At 44.6% G+C, this 22,946-nt stretch overlaps 3 protein-coding genes across 4 annotated transcripts; 2 read left to right on the top strand and 1 right to left on the bottom strand.

The window, feature by feature from the left end:
- The first annotated feature begins 469 nt into the window (after positions 1-469).
- Positions 470-2,392, top strand: LOC136535205 (vacuolar protein sorting-associated protein 32 homolog 2-like). Its single transcript, XM_066527509.1, has 3 exons — positions 470-578; positions 671-866; positions 2,048-2,392. Exons 1-2 carry the CDS (start codon positions 489-491, stop codon positions 860-862), a joined length of 282 nt encoding a protein of 93 aa, XP_066383606.1. The 5' UTR covers positions 470-488; the 3' UTR covers positions 863-866; positions 2,048-2,392.
- Positions 2,393-11,183: 8,791 nt separating this feature from the next.
- On the top strand, positions 11,184-14,950 carry LOC136535216 (protein neprosin-like). The gene is made up of 7 exons (XM_066527524.1): positions 11,184-11,655; positions 12,150-12,236; positions 12,318-12,566; positions 12,677-12,841; positions 12,999-13,052; positions 13,163-13,309; positions 14,313-14,950. The coding sequence occupies exons 1-7, from the start codon at positions 11,512-11,514 to the stop codon at positions 14,688-14,690; spliced, it is 1,224 nt and encodes a 407-aa protein (XP_066383621.1). The 5' UTR covers positions 11,184-11,511; the 3' UTR covers positions 14,691-14,950.
- Positions 14,951-17,701: 2,751 nt separating this feature from the next.
- Positions 17,702-22,671, bottom strand: LOC136535209 (OVARIAN TUMOR DOMAIN-containing deubiquitinating enzyme 5-like). 2 transcript variants are annotated; one of them, XM_066527514.1, is made up of 3 exons: positions 22,229-22,671; positions 21,980-22,122; positions 17,702-18,736 (listed from the first exon to the last, which is right to left on the bottom strand). In XM_066527514.1, exons 2-3 carry the CDS (start codon positions 22,081-22,083, stop codon positions 17,863-17,865), a joined length of 978 nt encoding a protein of 325 aa, XP_066383611.1. In that variant the 5' UTR covers positions 22,084-22,122; positions 22,229-22,671; the 3' UTR covers positions 17,702-17,862. The 2 variants fall into 2 exon arrangements, with proteins under 2 accessions (XP_066383611.1, XP_066383610.1); XM_066527513.1 differs by having other exon boundaries at positions 21,980-22,657.
- Between the last annotated feature and the right edge of the window lie 275 nt (positions 22,672-22,946).

Raw genomic sequence — 22,946 nt, 5'->3', positions numbered from 1 at the left:
ACAAGACTTAGGGGGAGAATGATGGATAAGTCTCTGTGCTGCTTTGTGGGGCTGTTGGCTGTACTGCTGCCACAAGGAGGGGACTGCTGTTGCTGCCAAGTGCCAAGGACAGCACAGCACCCTTGACTAGCATCTTAGCATCTAGGACTAGCATCTAGGACAGCATCTTAGAGGACAGCATATTAGGACAGCATATTAGCATCTTAGACTAGCATCTTGGCATATGCTTGGCTGCCTAGCAGCTATAAATATGTAACCCCAACCCCTTAGGTTGGTATGGCATTTGTGTGAGCTTGTGTGAGAAATAGACAAAAAATTGCCCCAACTCCTAGTGTCATCCTCTCTCGATGAGAGTAAGAATTCTCCTACTACCAAGAGTGAGAATTCAGCGACTAACACATTTTAGGATTTGCGCACCTAGTCGTTCAAGGTCTTAAAATGATTATTTACCATGTCCTTGCAGAAACATTGATGATGTAGACAAGACCATGGATGAAATTAACGAACAGACTGAAAATATGAAACAAATTCAGGATGCTTTGTCAGCTCCTCTTGGAGCTTCTGCTGATTTCGACGAGGTAATTCACTGCAGGCATTTAAGATTTGCAATCTAGCAGTGCATAGTTTTCTCTGACACACTTACCACTTATTGCACTGAAAAAACTTACAGGATGAACTGGAAGCGGAACTTGAAGAACTGGAGGGAGCAGAGTTGGAATCTCAGCTTCTGGAGCCTGTTGCAGCTCCTCCGGTGCATCCAGTGCATGTCCCAGCCAACAAGCAACCAGCTCACCCTGCTCCACAGAAAGCTACAGCTGAAGATGATGAGCTTGCTGCACTGCAAGCGGAAATGGCATTGTGATCAGGTTAATCTTGATCCATTTTTTCATCTTAGTGTCTATTTGATGTTCCTTTGATGGGACTAATTCACTGGCACCCGTTAGCTAAACCTGACAATACTGTGTCCACCCTGTTGTGTAGTTGTCAGCAGTACCTATTTGTTAATGATCCGATGTAGAGGTGTACATATATTAGCTAGCTTTTAAATTATTCTACACTGTTTTATTCCTTCATTTCTTTTGTATCTTCAACTGTTTAGGCTCTGTTTTAGCTCCCAGGATATCATAATGCGTTAGGATGGTAGAAATATTCTGTCACTGGAACACTGAATGATGAAATCGTATACTCCCTCTGTTTGAAATTACAAGCTTATTTTGTTTACAAGCCTTTGACTACCAATTACTAACACAATTTTTTTTTAGTTTTGACACAGTTCATGTCATTAGATTCACGTATTAAAAAATCTTGCTTATGATTATATTTTTTTATCTCATAAATAAAATATCAATATAGTAATTGCTCTTCGAACTCTTTTCCTAAAGAACAAAATACACCTTGCAAAAAAAGAGAGACAGGCAGTAATTTAGATCTGCTGGTAGATTCTCGCCCAAGAAAGAAGTTCAGCAGATCAAATGTGCCAATTTGAGGCTGCTTACAGCGATTCAAGCATCCCTCATTCTTTTTAGATGGTTTGCTGGGAGCATGTAATCATCATGACAGTTTTCTGTCTACTAGATACACTTATTCAGATTTAGAAAGGGGCATATGCTTAAAGGTGAAGGTGTATTCAATTGTCCATCCAGTTGTTGTCCAATATTAGCTCCTGAGAATTGAAATGCGAATTTTCTGGCCCATTGTTGATGTTTGAAGTTACTAATAGGCCAGGAACCTAGTTTCATATGAGTTGAACTGTGGCTGAAGAACTTATTGCAACCACATTATAGTTTACCTTGATTTTCTTTTGGCTACTTACTACGATCAAAGAGAACTGTAATTTTTTAGATCAAATATTCACAGAATTCGCTTGGATTTACACTTAATTAGTTCAAGTTTATGGTGTTGGGAGTACATGGCTCTGGATTAATCTCCAAAGGATATGGTTTCTCAGGAAATATTATTATTCAAGTCCTGTATATATTTTTTAATTTCCATGTGTTTTAAAGTTATTGTTGCCCTTGGTAATTGTTAACCCAACTGAAACTTGCAGGTTGTCATGAAGAGGCGAAATGTGTTGAATGGTGTTACGCTACGAAGATCAAAGCTGAGTCAGCTATATTACATTTGCCATGTGTGTATAATCTTGGGGGGATATTTGACCAACCGAAGCAGAAAAAAGAGGCTGCTCCAGCCAGTGTTTGTTTCAGTGATTTTGGAGTCTGTTGTCAATCGATGACAGTTGTTTTGTTACTGTCGCTCGGTTAGCTCTATGCTAACCATTCAGATCACCAACGTGCATTGTTTGTGTCACAGTTTTTTTTTTCATTGGCCCATATTGTCTGGAGCCATGCATGTAAAAGTGTTGTTGGAACGTATAAAGCCTCAGGGTTCATCACATTTGATGTGGCGGTTCGCAGCTCTTTGAATCTCAGGCAGCATATGTTTCCTTGTTGCACCCGAATTACCAGTACTGTTTTTGCAGCTAAGTAGTGTATTTCGCTAGAAAATGACGTTGTCAACCTGTAGGCGGTAAAGACATTTGAATTTTTTATTAAATGGATAGGTATTATAGCTGATTATCAGACAATTTTGGGAGGTTCCATCTGAAAACACTGATTTAAAGGTCTCGCAGCTCCTGTAAAACTTGGTTCAAAATTTGTGAAAGTAGTGAAGTGTTCCGCATCTGTATACATATAAACTTTTGCCCTGTTTGTGGTTATAAGAGCCCCTTCGGCTCTCGACGGATGCTCGTCATGCGACGGTCCTGATCCGTGCGCATGATGGTCTCCATTTTCTGATCTTCATTTAAACTTCCGAAGGCTTGCTCGACTACGATTTTTACTTATCCTGTCGCCATCAATGTTTGAGTGAAGATAAGAAAAATAGATGTTCTGGTTACGGAAACACAAACCTTTGTACCAAAATATCTGCAAATCTCCTTGTTGAGAAGTCATTTTTTTAAAAAAAAAAAAGTTTATAAAAATATCTTACGATATTTATTATGCATTATACATATCAGTATTTTTATATGTGTTCGGTCAAATTTGAAACTCTTGGTTTCTTAAAAAGAAGGATGTATTAAGGATGATGGATGGAGTATGTTTCTAGCCAGAATTGCCAACAATACTTATGCTTATGGTGACCACACATTGTATATTTGGTGCTATAACTTTATAGCTCCGTTCATTTGTTTTATGAGCGGTACTATTTCAACGAAGAATATTATTTTTTCTCTCATAATAAATCAGCGAACAGTACTTTTAGCTATGGTTTTTCAGCGAAGCGAACAGGGCCATAATCTGCAATGCTCTAATCAGTTGCTTGACGTCTAACGTCTAGTAGTAATACTAAGTGTTTGATTCCACCTCTTAAACTTTAGTCGTTGTCGCATCGGATGTTTAGACACATATATGGAGTATTAAATATAGACTAATTACGAAACTAAATGCATAGATTGAGACTACTTTGCGAGACGAATTTATTAAATCTATTAGTCCATTTATTTGACAATGTGGTGCTACAGTAAACATGTGTTAATGACGGATTAATTAGACTTAATAAATTCGTCTCGCGGATTACTGACGAATTCTGTAATTTATTTTTTTATTAGTATCCGAACATCTCATACGACACCCCATATAATATTTGATATGACATCTCTTAAATTTTAGTCCCTACATTCAAACACCCCTGCTACATGCTTGTTGGTCCTCATTAAAATTCTGTCTCCCCTTGTCAAGCATTTGTATGGGCAAGGAGTGGACGCAAGGTCCAACCAAGCCTCCAAGGTCCAAGGCGGTGCAGCCGCCAGCCGGAGTGTAATGGCTGAGAGAGACAAATGGAAGAGGGGACCTTAGGCCTTGTTTAGATCCACGTGTAAAGTTTTGGAATGTCATATCGGATGTTATATAAGGTGTTGCATGAAATATTTGAATATTAATAAAAAAATAAATTACAGAATCCGTCAATAAACCGCTAGACAAATTTATTATGTCTAATTAATCTATCATTAGCATACATGTGTACTGTAGCATTTTATTGTCCAATTATAGACTAATTAGGCTTAAAAAAATTCGTCTTGTAAATTAGTCGCAAACTATATAATTAGTTATTTTTTTCGTCTATATTTAATACTCTATACATGTGTCAAACATATGGTAGGATAGGGATAAAGTTTTAGAGCGGGAACTCAACGAGGGCTTATCCTATGCCATCCTGCACGTGCTTTCTGTGCTTCTGTCTCTGCGAGGTACAGTGAAAATGTTTCATCTTTTTTTTTTATGCAGACACAGTGACCAATTATATATCATGGTCAATGATTTTGCAAGTAGTCTTGCTCGCAGACCGAAGAGGCAGGCTGATGAATCTAGAGTGTCCATACATACATATATACCCCCGGCTCGAATCCGAGCAACTACTGTAGACGGGTCAGGGTCACGCCTCTCAGTCTCCATATTTTTGCTGTCACTTTACTTTTTCCATGCTACTAATCTCCACACACGCATGCATCGATTCGCGCCTAATAAACATTTACAGATAACAAAATCAGAATTGGTTAAAGATTGGCCTGAAGATGGAGGGCAAGCAGCAGTAACTTAGCTTCGTCAGATGGGGAGAGTCCTCCTAATTTCCTCTCTGGCTGCCAAACAAAACAAGCCATTATATTTGCTGCAGCTGACGTCCTGTTCACTCGGCTTATAAATCGTACTTTTTAATAAATAGTGTTTTCTTTCGCAACAAATCAACCAAAAATATTTATCAGCTAAACAAACTAAAATGTTGCTCTCATTAGCTGCTCCAGTGGCTCAGGCAGGCATGCCCCAGGACGTCCAAGCGTGATCTGTGAGTGTGTGGCTCTCCGTGGGCGGCAAGGGCAGCCTTCGGCACATGAGTAGGCTCGTGAACCGTGGACACGCACCACACACGTGGGCCCCATGGGCCCATACTCGCCAGGTGGGGGAGACATGGAGGTAGTATCAACGTACTAGGGCACCACTCCTTATTTAGATTGAGGTTAGAAATCAGTATTTGGTATTGTAACACTTTCGTTTATATTTGATAATTATTATCTAATCATGGTCTAACTAGGCTCAAAAGATTCGTCTCGTAATTTACAATCAAACTGTGTAATTAGTTATTTTTTTATCTACATTTAATATTCCATGTATGTGTCTAAAGATTTGATGTGATGGAGAAAGAGTGAAAAAACTTGCAATCTAAACAAGAAGAAATGAAATGAAACCTAGAGTAGAGCACTGGTGATGAAGTAGCTTTGGCTCCTGCTGCTATAGCCTGTCGGCAGCTTGTTGCTTCACGGGCAAGCGAGATGATAGATGGTGGTGGTACGTACACTACTGCCGTTCCGTGCCTTGTGGCATGCAGGACGATTTGGTTCCTTTATTTACAGTTAATTTTGTGATGCAGTGATAACCTATCTAGTAGGCACTCAGCTCTCTGATCTGCCTTTCCTTTGTTTGCATTCTTCTTCCGAATCGTGGGCATTCTATATTGCTTTATTATGTACTATCTAGCTACATATATACGTCGTATATATGAATACATAGGAAAAACCTATGTATCTAAAAAAATAAAATGTTTTATAATTTGGAATTGAGGGGGTGCGATTGAAGCGGTTCTTTAACGCAAGGATTTCCAGACCGGGCTTTGAAGTTGTACGATACGATGAGAGAGCTCTGACCCAAGTTCAGGTGGTGACACCATACCGACACTTATACGGTCCCAGGTAGAGCCGTATGTATACGTGCATGGGTCGTTCATCAGATCAGCCCGTGTTCCTCAAGTACGGGAACACGAACATTGTTTGCAGGTTAAAAATTCCGTGCGGTCGACCGCAGCACTTGCACGGTTGCACGAACAAAACACTGGTTTTTTTTGTGGTAAGGATCGGACTGACCGCGGCCCATTACCCCACCACCGCCACCGACGCCCAAGCTATGTATGCTCGTGACTTACCTTATAAACCATACTTTTTAAGCTAATAAATAGTATTTTTTTCACCATAAATCAGGCAAACGTACTTTTAGCCAAGCCAAACGAACGAGACACTTGCTGCCGGTGCGGCGGTGCAAGCCAGGCACGGGCCATTATTCTGTTCTACTGATGTTCTGCATGCAGACAACACATGCACACACACGCCACAGGAAACAAATGAAAGCTCTGAAACAGGAGTACTAGTAGTAAGCAGGGCCTGCTAGACGACCACCGTTACGCGTTTTACACCTGTTCGTTGATGCTGAAATTTGATTTATGCTGATGTTTATATTAAAATATTATGACAAAAAAAAATACCGTTCTATGATTAAAGAGTGGCTCTGACTAAGCTCAAACGAACGGGTCCTTCTCTCGAAGAAGGTGTGTGCTTTTAAACTGGTAGGGCAGGAGACCAGCGGAGTGAGTGACCTGATCATGCCCCGATGCACGCATGTTCTTTGGTAGGTGATCTGTTTCTTTCAGCTGGAATGTTTGCGTGGAGAGACTAGAGATGTATTATTGGACGTGATAAGATCGGAATGAATACGTGAGGTTGACCGTGTAAATTCGACTCGAAAGTGGCTTGCAGCTTGCTTGATTAGGAAAGGAAACGAAACATCTATGTGTGTCAACTGTCAAAGACATTAGACATCAGTACTGTTAGACATGCATATACATCATGTATGGCAACTCTCTAATGGCTCACAGCTTGCTTGATTAGCCACTTTCAACTGCTCATCAGACAACACTCTAATGGCAGCAGCTGTGAGGTTTGAACTGCTCGAACACGACTGATGTCTGAGTCACGTATCAAATCCAGTAGAGTTCTTAAACTAAAAAAAAAAGTCCAGTACAGTACGAGCATACAACACGTATACGTACAGCCCTTGTGTTTATTGTCTGCCTGGTTTTTTAGCGTATATAAGTGGACAAATGAACCTGACAGCTCTGCTCGTCCATCACCGATTCACTGACAGCACTCAGCCTGTTCGTTTGGCCGTGGCTTGTCGTAAACGATCGTAAATTTTTAGTTGGAATAGTATTTTTTTTCTCATACAAACCAGTCAGCAGTACTTCTTCATGAACCAGCAACGATACGAACCAGCCAACCGAACAGCCTGCATGTGATAATGGCTCTGAATCGTGCTTGTGCCCGTAAACTCGCCCTCTCGTCTCCTGTTCGCGTCACTAGGTCAGTCTCAGTAGAAGTTTTATAATAATTTTATTTGTATTTAATAGTCTGTTAGGTATGTATTTTTGATGACATGGTAATATTTTAATGAATGGAGAGAACAAATAAGTTTCATTGGGATAAAACTCTCTTGACACAATTACCAATTCTCTATGAGTCTTAGAATTAAATGCTTATGAAACTCTAGAATGAAACTTTACACTAAGAGTGGATGTTTCAACCAAATTTTATTTTATTCTATATGACATGCACCTTAGCTGACGTGGTGTGACTCCCCCATCTCCAGCATGTGTACCCTGGGCACTCTGAGGTTCTGTCCATATCGTCGTACAATGATGCTATACATATCCCGGAATTACCAAGAATTCCAGGACTTTTCCTAAGACAGTCTTGCATGATTGCATCTAGCTACTAACTTGAAGTTATTTGGTCTCACTCTCCTGCCTTGTCAAACGGACACCATCCCAGCTGACATATATGGCTACCTTTGGAATGGCTTCAAATGGATTTACTTTTCTGCTAAACACGCAGAAGAATCGAGGCCGATGGTTCCGATTGATCTTTTTTTTGGCTTCTAGTATTTTTTAATAAAATAAATAAAAATAACTTCTTGCTATAGTGTGCGGTGGAGCTAGAGCAGGAATTAATCCGATCTCGATCAAAAATATTGAATCGTCGCGTTTCTCCAAAATCAAGCATCTGAGTGGCCTAATTACTTAGTCAATGCCCGTTCGGCTTACCCCATATCCAACTTGTTCGGCTTCTTTTTTCAGCAAAAACAGTAATTTTCTCTCACAACATTTTAGCTACAACAGTATTTTTCAGCTAATTTGAACTAAAATTCAGCAACCGAACGGAGCGAATATAATTGGCCATGGAATTTGTACGTTCCCATACGAGGTTGTATGCCTAGTGAGTGGTGATAGTGACCCCCATTTTTGTGCCACATAAGCTACTAGTACGTTGTACGTTCTACTACTAGTGCGTCGGTGGTAGTGAGTGGCAGAGCGAGTGAGATAGGACAAGGCATGATTCGGTTATTGTAGCTGGAAGTGACCATTTTATAATTACATACTGTAGGGCATCTCAGTGGCCTTTACCAACTGCCTTTTCATTCTCTCGTTTGGAAATTATAGAAGAAAAGAGGAAGCAAAAAAGAAAGGAAGAAGAGAAAAAAGGGTCTTTCAAGTGTTTTGCGCTTGCGCATGAGCAAAAGCGACGACGGCTTTCTCGTCGGGTTGGATGCCCTCTGTTTGTCGCAGCTTGTGGGTGAAGCAAATGTTAAATGTATGCCGGGACAATGCTGTATGCTCCCTGCTTACGTGCTACTAAAAAACTCCATAGGTTTAACTAAAACCAAACCGATATGAAACCAAAAAAAAAAAAACCCACACCTATATAAGTATAACCAAGTTTACAATGAGGAGTATTAATATTTATGACACTAAATAAATATACCGGCCGTGAGCACAAATTTGATAACATAAATACGTTGATATGTATAATCTATAATTTCAGTTAAATTTATAACAGTCTAACTTTGTGGGTTTTTTTAAGACCGAGGGAGTACGCCCTGTGCTGGTGCTAACTCATCGGTTTGACTGTTTGAGGGCACGTGAATGCATAGCGAGTCACTGTGGAGTTTTATCCCGGGCAGTGTTTAGTTTCTAAAATTTTGCAAAATTTTTTAAGATTTTCCGTCACATCGAATCTTTGGACGCATGCATGAAGCATTAAATATAAATAAAAAATAAAACTAATTACACAGTTTAGACGAAATTCACGAGATGAATCTTTTAAGTCTAATTAGACTATGATTGAACACTAATTATTAAATAACAACGAAAATACTACAGTACTATTTCGCCAAAATTTTCGCCAACTAAACCAGGCCCAGTGAAATCCCTTTTACGGCTGTCCCAGTGGCCATAGGCATAGGCTGGGCCCCTGCACGGTGTCACTGACCACTGATCCGGCCCTGCTGATCTGACGAAACATCGAGGTTTGTCCCAGCCAGCCAGCCGCCCAGAGTAGAGAGGCCGAGGTCCGGACAGGAGGATCCAAGTAATTTTACCGTAACCAAGGCTGTAACATCCGGTCAATCCTGACCGTAAGCGGACCGATCATAGCCATTGACCATGCGTCCTTCCTGTTCTTTTTCCCTGCAGTCCTGCTCTGCTCAGTGCTCCCACGGCAACCCCAGTCCCCAGCCAACTAGCCTCACAGTCACAGCCCTACTGTAAGCAGTATAATTACCGTGCGCACTTCTTTTTTACCAGTACCTTGCTCGTACTGGCGCCGTACCGAAAGCGAAAACAGCCAACCGATGTCTGGAGCCGTCGTACACGGCGGAGGGCACGTTTTCCCGGGGTGTTCGTACGGGCGTTTTGCCGGTAGCAATTACTAGACTAATCTAGCGGGTAAAAATCTCGGCCTGCCTGCCGGTGTTCACCGTTGCCTTTCGCCGGCTGGGCGTGCAGAGGTCGTGGTGGTAAAAATAATCACTTTGTTAACGGCGTTGCCTTTCGCAAAAGCGGCCGGTGTTAAGCAAAAGCCCCCTCCGCTTTGCGCGTGCGTGCGCCCAGCGCGCTCCGTAACGGGGCGCCCGGTCCGGCGGTGGTCTCCGTCACGCTGCCTCATGACGCCCCGCGGGCACGCGTTGATGAGCGTCTGCCAGGCGTGGCCCGCCGGCCTCGTGGCTCGCGGCTCTCTTTGGACGGGGGCGCACGTGCCGCGCAGGGTGACGGGTCGGGTGGGCGAGCTGGGCGGAAGCCGCCGGGCCCGAGGTGGTGGTGGTGCTGCCGGATGGGCGGGCAAAGCTGGCGGGTGGACCAACCTGGGACCCGACACGAGCCCGGATAAAGAAAATTACTACGTACTCCTACCAACCCACTCACCCTGTACAGGTTTACAACCCACGACCAGCCAACAACATCAACATGAGCAGTGCTGGTCAGCGCCTACCTTAAACAGTCACCGCTTATTAAAAAAAAAACTATGTCTCAGGAGAAAATGAACTTTTTGAATGCCTGATCTCTGGCGTAAGGTGTACGTTTATATTTTAGAAACCTTTTGCAATCTATAAACACGTAGTTCGATCTATTGATTATATCTAGGGTAAATGTTTGATAAAGACACTCCTAATGCTAAGGTCAGAATAGTTTCTATGCCAATTAATACGGTGACACATAGGACATTTCACTGATGCAGAAACTGGGTCTCAGAAAAAAAAAACTACATTGTGCACGGAAAACCGAGAATGGACATTATAAATACCAAGACAAATAAGAGAGTGGGGGAAGGAAAATGATTGGAGGAGTATACTTTGTAGTCACCGATTAGACATTGTACATTGTGAGCTATAGGCCCGGTTGGGATACGCTCCTCGCCACCGCGTGGTGCGGTACGAGAACCGTGGCCGAGGAGCTGCGATACGTAATATCAGACTCGGTTTTTGTGGTAGGCGAGACACGGGCAGTTGAGAAAATCATGCGCACCGCAGGGTGTTTGGCGACTTCTCGTCGAATCTCACGGCCAAAGTTAGATAATCGGATTATAAGCGTATCAAAAATGCCCATAGTTATATATATTCCTAACAAACCTTAATTGTCCCCTCCTTTTGCCCTTACACCAAATTTCTAACAAAACTAATTCATGCGAGTTATTACTATATTGTTATGGAGCATTGGTTTCTTTAAAGGGATTTAACTCACTTTATTATTATTGTTATAATTATATACAGCAAATCAATATTCTACGAGGATGCTTTTTATAGACGAATTTCCGTTAGCAGCATTGATCACATTGAGACCTCAACGGCCGAACGAAAGAAAACCTGGAGGCCCACATATCAGTGGGCATCGGTCCCCGGCTTGACGTTGCACGCCGGGTGCCCCTAATAATAATTCCCGAATCATAGAGGGGCATTTTCGTCCAGAAGCACAAGCTGGGGAAACGGCAAAAGTGGCCGCGAGAGCGCAGGGCGCTCCGCTCAGTGAAGAGCGCCCACTTGTGTTGTCTGCAGCAAGCGCTAGTGGTAGTGGACGCACGCGCCGCTCCCAACCGAGACGACGAGCCGCCCAAGGCGACGAGCCAGCCATTACTCCCGTTCCCAATCCCACCACGCAGGCACCCGCATTGTTTCAAAATTCTCGAATCGGCCCCTGGTGTGCGGTGGCAGCCGCGCGGCTGCCGGCGAGGGGGGCTCTTTTGGGGAGTAAAGCGAGGCGAGGCGAGGTCTGCTTTGTAAGCTCGCCGGAGGAGGCGAGCGGAAGGGGGAAAGGAGGCGCGGTAGCGTTGAAGGTGCCAAGACTGAGGAGGAGGCGCCGCCCATGGACACCGCGCGAGGGGTCGCGTGCCTGCTCGTGGCGGTGATCTGCTTGTCGTGCGCCGCTGCCGCCGCCGCGAGGTCGCCGACCGCGAGGCTGCACCGCCACCTCAAGCGGCTCAACAAGCCGGCAGTGAAGAGTATCGAGGTGCGTCAACCGACTTGTTCCATTAGGCTTTCCGTCCCACGGAGGTGTGCGTGTGTGCCATGCCGGCTGTTTTGCTGTTGCTCTTGGTAGATTTGAATTGCTTGCTGGGGAAAAATGTTTTTTCTTCAGGGGATTTTTCCATGGATAAATTAACACCTTGTTAACGGCGTTCATGAGCATTTGAGCAAGCACGAGCGTGGAGATAGATGTCTCTACCTTTTGGCTACTTGTTGAGGCCGTGCTCTGATTTTATAAAAGACGACGCCTTTTGAGGCTTCTTTTCTGGTTGTTCTTGAGGGAAATTTGCTATCTTTCTGGCTAATCTTCTCTTTTGTGTGCACGCTTTATGCTTGTTCTTGTATGAAGTTCTTTCTTGCTTGACTTGGGAAACTAATTTCTCAGAGAATTGTCAAACTAAATCCTTTGGCGGGGAAACTCTGTTCCAGTCGCACATCTAATTCTAATCCAGGTGTCTGCGAATTGCAAATCTGCAGAGTCCAGACGGGGACATGATAGACTGCGTGCACATCTCACACCAGCCAGCGTTTGATCACCCTTACCTCAAGAACCACACAATCCAGGTAAACTCCCTTGCTGAAAACTCGCAGTAACTGAATTGGTCTTGTTGGAATGTCATAGTTAACGCATTCTACGGTTTGCAGATGAGGCCGAACTACCACCCTGAAGGCCTGTACGACGAATCCAAGACCTCCAGCAGCAGTGGGGAGAGGCCTATGGTTCAGCTCTGGCATCAGAATGGGATGTGTCCTGAAGGTACGGTCCCCATCAGGAGAACGAAGAAGGACGACCTGCTCAGGGCAAGCTCAATGCGGCGGTACGGCAGGAAGCGGCACACCACCACGAACCCAATGTCCGTCAGCCTCACCATGCTCAACGAGGGTGGCCATCAGGTACCTGCTCGTATCACCCCCTATTGTTGAGGACCTGGGGTGGAAGAAAGAAGCTACACAAGTGTGCCGTTGTACCGTGATGCTCATAACTGTCTGTTTGACAATTGCAGCATGCCATAGCGTATGTTCAGGGCGACAAGTACTATGGCGCCAAGGCGACTATCAATGTGTGGGAGCCCAAGATCGAGCAGCCTAACGAGTTCAGCTTGTCCCAGCTCTGGATCTTGGGGGGCTCATTCGGGGAGGATCTGAACAGCATCGAGGCTGGATGGCAGGTAGAGAGAGAAAAATACCCACAGCACATGAGCTTCACATTCATAATCAGCATCGAGTAAATGCACCACCGTTTTCGCGGTTGGTTGCCCTGCCGGGCCGCGATGCAGTGTGTCATCACGAGCTCTGAATCACTTCTGTGCTTCTCTGTTTCATCAGGTTAGTCCGGACCTATATGGGGATAACAACACAAGGCTGTTCACATACTGGACTGTAAGTTTTGAACATTCTGCCTATCCTATCTTACCGTTATTGCAACATTTGAAGAGAGATTACGCTCTCATTTACAGTTCCTGAACTGTTTCGCTATGTGGCATGTGTAGAGTGATGCATACCAGGCAACAGGGTGCTACAACATGCTGTGCTCAGGGTTCATTCAGGTTAACAACCAGATTGCCATGGGAGCCAGCATCTTCCCAACCTCAAGCTACTCTGGCTCCCAATATGATATCAGTATACTGATCTGGAAGGTGAGCTAAGTAATTAAACTAGTAACTCACCACATGCCATGTCTAGTACGTACAGAATTATCAGACATGCAGAGAATCTTTAGCCCACTTGCTGTTATGCTCTTACTCGTGCTCCTCCTTGACTGGTGAACCTGTACCTGGGGCTTTGAAAATTGGTTTCCTCCTTACCGTGGTTATCATACTCCTTTTCTCAACAACCTCTTTCTTGTCGCTAATGATTACTCTACTTTTGATTTTTCAAAAGAAACAACCATTGCTACTTTTCACCTCAACCAGCTAGTGTTCTTCCATTTCCATTGAGCATGAGTAATGAGTGCACGATTTGCATGCTAGAAGAACATGAATGCATCCACTTAGGTGGCATTTGGATTGTGGGTTATAACAGATGGGAATGAGAAATGGGCTGGGTAGGATATGTTTTTCCCTTGTTTGGTAAAAGGGATATGGAAATGAGTTGGGTTTGGAATAGGGATAAAGGGGCTCATATCCCATACCTGACTCCTGTCAGTCCAATGTATTGCACCTGTGGCCACTTGCCGCCGCAAGGAACAGCTAACACAACATCCCTAGCAAGTCACGCCACAGGAGTTGTAGTACTAACTACCAGCAAGCGTACATAGGAGTCAGCAAGGATCGCCGTGGAAGCTAAGAGATGGGCAGCAGAATACTTCTGGAGATGTGAATTTTCCATTTCTTTCTTCTCTTTTGCATTTTTCCATACTTAACCCAAACCCAAACCATATGCATCCAGACATGGGAATGGCAACAGAATCTTTTATCCCTAATCCAAACCCACCAACCTACTTATAATATCTTTATCCCATACCCACCCAGCATCCAAACGGCACCTTTGTGTATGTTCAGCTGCTATTATTCCCTGATACTCAAATGTGGCTATGTAAATGTAGAAAAGGATTTTGCATAGAAATACAGTGATACACCTTTCCAATGTGTGGCTACTATATCTATAGTAATATCTTCCATATGTATGTCATCTGTGCAGGACCCAAAGGAGGGCAACTGGTGGATGCAATTTGGCAAGGATTACGTGCTCGGCTACTGGCCATCCTTCCTCTTCTCATACCTGGCGGACAGCGCTTCGATGATCGAGTGGGGCGGGGAGGTGGTGAACTCGCAGCCAGACGGCGTGCACACCTCGACGCAGATGGGCAGCGGGCACTTCCCGGAGGAAGGGTTCAGCAAGGCGAGTTACTTCAAGAACATCCAGGTGGTGGACAGCACCAACAACCTCAAGGCCCCCAAGGGGCTGGGCACCTTCACGGAGCAGTCCAACTGCTACGACATGCAGAACGGCAACAACGGCGACTGGGGCACCTACTTCTACTACGGCGGCCCTGGGAGGAGCTCCAACTGCCAGTAATTTTCAAGGTGTGACAGTCATCCGAGTGGGAATACACGGCCCGCATCAGTTTTCTGGTAGCTATAGGTAGTATGTGATGTGAATTGGGTCGTCATTGGTGTGTCACCTGTAGTAGGTTCTCCCTCGAGTTTCTTCTTCTTTTTTTCCCCTTGTTGATTAGTGCCAGGATGGCTTCTGAAGAGAAGCATGGCATGTGGTGGTGATGCCCTACCCTACTGGTGGCCTACCTCCTTTTCCTATATGGTAGATTCACTTGTCCTTGTGGTTATGGGCTGTGCTTGTTTTCCTGTCACTTTTTTTTTCACCTTTGATGGATGTCAGTGCAGCGCACCGAAAGGTGGAATGGGCAGAATTCAGATTTAGGCCAGCAGCTTTGTGTGCCACTGATGGATGAGTGGCTAACTGCCTAACTGGTGCTGGTTGAGTACAAGAACAAGAACGAGAAAAGGGGGGAAAAAAGGATTGTCCATGCCATTGCATTGTTGATTGTTCTGAATAGAGCACATCTGGGAGATTATGAAATGTTCTGTACTCCAGATCTTAGTGGAGGTATAGTGCACCAATGACATGTAGATCAATCAGATGTTTTCACTGGCTCTTCCTGATAATCTCTTGTGCATGATTTGGAGAAAGAAAAAGTAACAAGTAGTATAAGTAACCCATACTGGTTGACAGGCCAGGGACGTTCAAGTTGAGAGGCGACGGTTTGTTTTGGCGCGGGGGCAGAACAGCGGCAGCTCAAATGTCAATTCTGTGCGTGGGTATATGGGTTTGTGGAGACGCTGGAAAATTTCGTGCCGTTGTGAAAACATGACAGGGTCCAACCATGTGCCACAATTCCCCAGGCCAACCAAACCTTGCCTCGCAGGACTGTAAACGGAAAAAGGAAGACCCTGTTTACCGGCAACCAAAACATAAGTAGGACTAGGTCTCACATCGTTCATCGTTCACATTCAGTGTGTTTTTTCTTTTTTGTTTTCTTTCTGAACCGGCATCATCGACTGTTCAATGCATGGATCGTGTTTACACGGCAATAAGCCAATATAGCTCCTGAATGTGAATGCGCTGTGGTCCACAGCTTTGCAGAATTGTAATAGAACTAGGTAGCTAGTACTGTACCTGTTCGTAGCATATTCAGTAGTTCGGGCTGATCGTGTACTGTAGTACCTAACGTGGTGGCCGCGCCATCGTCCGCAAGCGAGCAGACGTGTGGTGAGCAACTGAGCAGAGCAGTCAAGGAGGAAGCAGTCGAAGTGGATCTGGATGCGAGAGTGGAGCGAGCGTCGACTGCAGCTTGCCAGATATCATTCGAGACGACGCGGTCGCAGAGTGGAGCCGGGCCGGCGAGCTAGCACATGCCCGGCAGGTAAGCGGCAGCGAACGGTGTGCCTGGCTCGGTCGCTCTGGCTGCCCCCCATCCTTGGCTTGGCATCGAGCCAATAATGATAGGATGGATGGGCTGGCCGCCATACGGAAGACCAAGACCCAAGAAAGAATCCAAGATGGCCGCGCATACTGTATGCAGATTCAGAGAGAGGCAGCAGGCTGGAGTGGAGTCTGCATTTGCAGTGGGCACTAGAGCACTCAAGCAGAGCCGGGGAGGTTCAGCGGCACGGGGGATGCACCAGCCAACGCCCAACGATGCTGTCCGGTGTCCGTCCCTTCAGAATTCAGATGGATCGGATGGACGGAGATGGATGCAGTCATGCAATGCAGGCCTGTGCTCGCGTCCCCAAGCCCAAGTCCCATGACAGAAAGACTATAAAACAACTATTTTACCATTATATGATTTAATATTGCCATACACTCATAAAATTAAACTTTTCTTTGTTGATGGCTAAAATCGAGGATAATTAAATTCTTATAAGACAACTTAAAAGACGCCCCATTGTATGATGCTTAATCTTCTCATGGTTACGTGACATTGCATAAGACTGTCTACGATACAACATTAAGGCACTTACCCTTACATCAGCTTTTTTTTTAAGTAAGCGACGAGCTTTATTGATTAAAGATGGTTACATCATTTGATAAAAATTCAAAAATAAAGCTAGGGGGCTATACAATTCTCCTTTGTTTGCATAGCTCGATGTGTATTAGGCGATAAATGTGCGGGAGGACACCCTAAATGAGAGGTAGAACAAGGCAATGACACAACTCCTATCCCATACAAGCAATCAAGACATGTAGTCTCGCCAAAGTTTCTCTAGGACATATACAATATTAGTGGTTCACTGGTCCAATCAGTGGTCTATGTAATGCTCCCTCAGTCCCAAACTAAGACTCCATCTTTGGTTTAAGGAAATAGTATCAACATTTGTATTTCTAAATAGGTTTACTATAAGAATATATGACGTGATTAATCTAATGATGCTTACAGTATTTGTTATCACAACTATTAATATTTTTTTATATATTTTTGTCAAAGCTGAGATTGTTTGACTCTTCGAAATACGAGATGGAGATTTATTTTGGGATGGAAAGAGTATTATAATAAAATATGCCCAAGTACATTACATATGAGATATGACATAATAGTTGAGGTAAGACAATAACACTGCAATAGTCTTTTTTGTGTCTGCTGTGTTTTTTCAATGTTGACACGATCAGACAGTACTGCCTGCAAATTGTACGTGTGTAAATGTATCTAAAAATAGAGCAAATTTGTCTACGAAAAGGAGAATAAAAGTTGGAGCAAGTGCTCAACATAGATCAGACACAGCCTTCCAAGAACACATACATAGCTAGCAGCCTGTGCAGCACAATGACAGGTCACAAGTTCAGAACGACACCAAAGACCAAACTGCAATTCAAACGGACAGATCAGAAGTTCACAAGGACACCGAGGGCCAAACTGCAATTCAAATGGTCGGATATGAAGTTGGCAGCCAATTCGGATTTAATTCGGATTTCGGAAAGCAGATAGCTCGGTCATTTCACTTCCACAGCACACTCATCGATAAGCAGCAACAAACAACAGCTATTGCGAACAGTAACAGCACACAACTTCAAACCACAAAACATATCACTGATGAGAGCAAAATTGTTTGTGAAACAAACTCCCCAATACAGCTTTGATTGGTACACTCAACCTTCATCGACACATGGGAAAGATTACAGCAACCAGGAAAAGAAAAAGTCATCTATTGTGTTCAGACAGAACATCCTCTTGTTAAGATGATTCGGCTGGAATCACCGAGTTGTAGTGCTCGCCGAGACCATAGGCATGCCTGTGAAACGACAGCCTGATGCTTGCATCACCAGCACCACTACCTCCAGATCCAGATTTGTATTCTTTGCCCATCTCCACGTCCGGGAAGGAGCCAGAGTAGACCACGATATGTCTCTTCAGGCAGTGGGTCAGCGCACCAAGTTCGAGCTGCCCACCCCAAGCTGCAGTGGATTCCATCTCCTCGCAGTACTTCTCAAAGCTCTCCATGGGATCTGGTCCAATATCGGCCTTGCCTTCCGCTAAGTAAAACGGGAGGAAATCAGCAGCGTGCTCCCTCATGTACTTGGCTGCCATTTGCCTTAGGTCCTGGTAACTGTACTGTGCAGCGCCATTGGAATGGAGCAATAGCTGGTTTTCGACAGCATGGTACAGGCAGTGACCGTCCGGCTTTATCTCTTGAATGGTCAGCCCCAAGGGCTCAAGCTTCCTTTCAAGCTTCTCGTTTTCTAGCACGCGGTCGCTCACGAGATTGCTTTGTTCTTCTTGGATCCGCTGCTCTCGAGCAGCTTCCTCCTTCACCTTCTTCTCTCGCCGTCGTGCCCCCTTGCTGGGCTTTGCGGAATCCGAATTGCTGGAAACTGAAACACCAGCTATGGCCTTCACTAAGTTGTCAAGGTTTCCCTTATCTGAGCTGCCAGAGGGTTTGTACCCAAAGGAAGCAAGCTCTGCAGCATGATTCGCCTCTAACTCTCTTGAGAGGCGTGTAATCTCTTCCTCTACCTGCTTTTTCTTTGCCTTCTGCTCAGCTTTGCTTCCTTTTGCAGCAGCTTTCTTGAGGCTTGTTTCCTTATCCTGGAGTTTTGATTTCTCTTTCCTGTTTCAGATACATTGAACTTGTAAGGAAACTAGTGAGTTGCGATATATAACTGGAAAAGAAGAAGCTCGCCATCTATAAAACCCTCAAGTAAACAGGCAAAGAACATCAAGGATGATAATACTTCATTCCAAATTATAGTTCACTTTAATTTTGTCCTAAGTTAGCGAAGTTTGACTTAGGACAAAGCTAAAGTGAACTATAAGAAGATTTGATGCTGCATTGTCATATGTGTTAGGAGGAGCCCTAACAACAACAACACAGCCGAACTATAAGGAAGTAAGAATTAAAAACAGCAAGTTCCAGCATCAACACAAGTCAGCTACTCACCTGATTTTGCACAATAAGACAAATGGAGAAATATGAAACAGCCACAGCTTTGCAGGTCACAATGTTTGACATGAACATACACTTGGTGCACAACACAATATATTGTGCTTACCAGTCAGCTGGCATAAAAGTGCCTCTAGAAATTGACCAGAACCTTCAGGTGTGACCTTTGTTCCCCACAACGACTCGGCTACTATATTGTATAACATTTGAATTGATCATTATACGAAGTTTTCAAACCTAAACTATTGTGTCATACTTAATCTTCCGATATGTACATTATCAAACAGAGGTCCATCAGACCATCCCACAATCGAAACCACTGCACCTAAAGTGATCAATGCAGAATTTTTTTTAAAAAAAATCTGGATGACATTGATGTGATCTTCATAAACTTCATTGAATAGGAAATGAATAACAAAAGTGCATTACAATCGTAACACCTTTTCTTTTCGGCTGATTGGTTCAAGAGTGGGTTCATGGCATCAATCCTCTATCTCATTATGATAGCAATTGGACTGCAAAGTTTGGCATAGATGTGCTTCTCTACTCCCAGTTTGTAGTCATGGAGTGACAATGCACTTTGGTACATGACATATAGCAAGTGAACCTAGAGATACACATTGTATCTAGTCTATCCATCAAATTCGAAACCAAGAGGTAAACAATTGGCATTAAGAATCTCCAACAATCATATCACCGTGATATCTTTCTGATGCAGTGGCAATGCACTTCAGTACATGACCCTAGAGATAGAATAGCACACGTATCTAAGAGAAGCCTATCCATATGAAACCAAGAGGCAAACAATTGGCATTAAGCATGTACAACTTGTGTCATGTGCGTGTCTGTGTAATCACTTGACAATAAAGTGCATGCAAGTATATATTTTGCTTGCAATCCATACATCACTACATAAATAAATAGCTTTAATAACGAGGAACTTTATTGTAACCATAATTTTTTAGTGTCATGAGGGCACTCCCAATGCAAACACTGACATAGTTTCTATGCGTATTAATTATCTTGCCAGGTAAGCATACCTTTCGATATTTAGGATCAATGCTACAGAGGGACGGGGATATTGATGAAGATGTTAGCCATAGAATCAAAGCAGGGTGGATGAAGTGGCGGCAAGCGTCTGGTGTCCTATGTGACAAAAGGGTACCACAGAAGCTAAAAGGCAAGTTTTATAGGTCGGCGATTAGACCTGCTATGTTGTATGGTGCAGAATGTTGGCCTACGAAAAGACGACATGTTCAACAGCTAAGTGTCGCGGAAATGCGTATGTTGCGTTGGATTTGCGGTCATACAAGAAGGGATTGAGTTCGGAACGATGATATACGTGAGAGATTAGGGGTAGCGCCAATTGAAGAAAAGCTTGTCCAACACCGGTTGAGATGGTTTGGACATGTGCAACGGAGACCTCTAGATGCACCGGTGCGTAGTGGAATCCTAAGCCAGGATAGTAACGTGAAGAGAGGCAGAGGAAGACCGAAGTTGACTTGGGTAGAGGCAATAAAAGGAGACTTGAAAGGATGGAATATACTCAAAGACTTAGCCTTAGATAGGAGTGCTTGGAAGACAGCTATTCACGTGCCTGAACCTTGATTGCTTCTGATGGGTTTCAACTCTAGCCTACCCCAACTTGTTTGGGACTTAAAGGCTTTGTTGTTGTTGTTGTAAGCAGTTTGCTAATGTGGCAGTAGATTTATTGAAGAGATAGAAGGAAAAAAGGAGAAACCGTTTCTACATCAAGAAACGTAGTCTTCACGTGCATCTAAGCCGGAGAAAAAATCGCTATCGCGTTGTGGACGGCGACATCATTTATAGTGGCATCATTCAGGTCCTGTGCGCCCGCGCCCCATAACCTCCCCGCTGCCGCCGCCGCAAAATCCTCGCACCTCGCACGCTCCAGCGACCCCTGCGGCCCGCTCCGCTCGCGCACCCGCAGCCCCGTCCCCTTCCCATGCACGCTCTTTCTTCACCCACGCGCTCCGGCAACGGAGTCCCATCCCGCGACACCGCTTTCCCGCAAGTGTGCTCTTTTATCCTGCATGCCCCAGCAAAAGGCGGCAATCTAACTTCCTCTCCCATCTACAGGCATCATCTATAGGACTCAATCCATCCATCCCAAAGTGTTGGTCAGGCAGATTCATCCCAAGCCTGGTCGCCGGCTCTAATCTGAGTCTGAGATATGATATGTCACCACCCAGCAGTCTGAGTCTGAGGTATGTTTGCAGTTGCAGTGTAACTTAACCTTAACATGTATGATATGGTATCTGAGTGCCACAGTACGGACACATAGTCACATGTCCTTTCTAGTTCATGGCAGGGTTGACAACCGATATAATCCCTTCTGATAAAGAAAGTTGAGGCTAGCATATATGCCACAAGGTTACTTTGCCACAGCTGATTCCATTTATGGTGCATGCAAGTGCTTATTTAATTTGTTCTCTATGGAATTGGGATGGTTGGGTCTAAATTGCACTCTCTTTAAGAAACTACCGATAGAAACTATGTATTGGAACTACCCAGAGAGGTTCTAGTCATCTAGGTCGCGACAAAAAAAGTCAACCTTCCTAGATAAATCAATTTGCAACTGTTTGGAGTATAATGAAGAAAAGGCGCCCAGCTATAATAACCACACTAAATTACAAAGACGAGAAGATAAGCAAATGCCAACACTCCTTAGCTCGGTAATTTTGTCTTTATCTTCAAAAGAGAGAAAATCCACGACCGTACTAGTGTCAAATACAATTAACCAGACACCCTACAATTTATTAGGACCCCAAGTAATCTACCGTGGGGGTGGAAAATCGATTTCGATGCGTACGTTAAACGGAAATCTAGTAGGAAAGCCACGAGCTTAATCACCCAATCCATAGCAAGCAAGGGGAAGGGAGAACCAACCTGTGCCTCGAGAGCACCTCCTCGAGCGTCTCTTCCTTCCGCTGAGGCGCCTGCGCGGACGCCGTCTCGTCGGCGGCGGATTCGACGGCTAGGGTTTCCTCCATCGCCAAGGAAGGAACCGGGCTCGGGGATGGACCGACCGACTGGCCGACAGATAAAAAAGGCTACAGCTTGGTTTTACCTTACCCGTGCGTGCGATTGCTATTTTCTTATAATCATGAAGCAGGTCGGTTTTCCCTTTTTGCTAACCTCGATCAGACGGCGGAGAGGAAAACTGGTGACGTGTCCAGGCCGGACTCGCTTGGATCCGGTTGCGCGCGGGGCCAGGGAGGGACCGAGGGAGGTAGCCGAAAGAGGATGGAGGCGGAGCAGCGCCCGGGACTGAGCGTGGGGGTGCCGGCGGCGACTGGCTGGCCGGAGGAGGCGGCGGTAGGCGGTGGCGGACTGGGGAGGCCGAACGGGCGGTGCCGCGGTGGGCGGGTGAATAGAGCGCTATTGGGATTTGGGAGGGAATCGGCCCGTCAGGCCCAAACACCTGTAGCGGCGGTTTCACGACCGGCCCACAAGTCGTTCTGCTCACAAACCACCATCTTAAAAAAACGACAACTGCAAATCTGAAATGCAGCCACAAAATTCACAGGAATAAACGGAGTTTAACAAATACTTACTCCATTAAAATTTACAGGCCTTGTTTCATTCGTTTAAGACAAGCACTTGACCCGCAATTATTCTATTAATGTAATCTGTATGAGAAATGATAATCGTAAGTATGGTCAAAGGCTTGTCCTATAAAGCTTTGTAATTTCAAGGTACAGAGTACCAACACATCAACTCTGTAACGATGGCATATGCTCCTGACTGTGAGGAGACTTCAGAAAACTCTGGGAACTCAGTCCCTGTTTGTTTCATCCACAGGTCTGTTTCAGTTTAGGCGGGATGAAAGAAACAGGGCCCTTAGGCAGGATGA

The sequence above is a fragment of the Miscanthus floridulus genome, unplaced genomic scaffold (assembly GCF_019320115.1).
Source record: "Miscanthus floridulus cultivar M001 unplaced genomic scaffold, ASM1932011v1 os_2617_1_2, whole genome shotgun sequence".
In the NCBI taxonomy this organism is placed as follows: domain Eukaryota; kingdom Viridiplantae; phylum Streptophyta; class Magnoliopsida; order Poales; family Poaceae; genus Miscanthus; species Miscanthus floridulus.
This window is presented reverse-complemented; position numbering and strand designations above follow the sequence as displayed.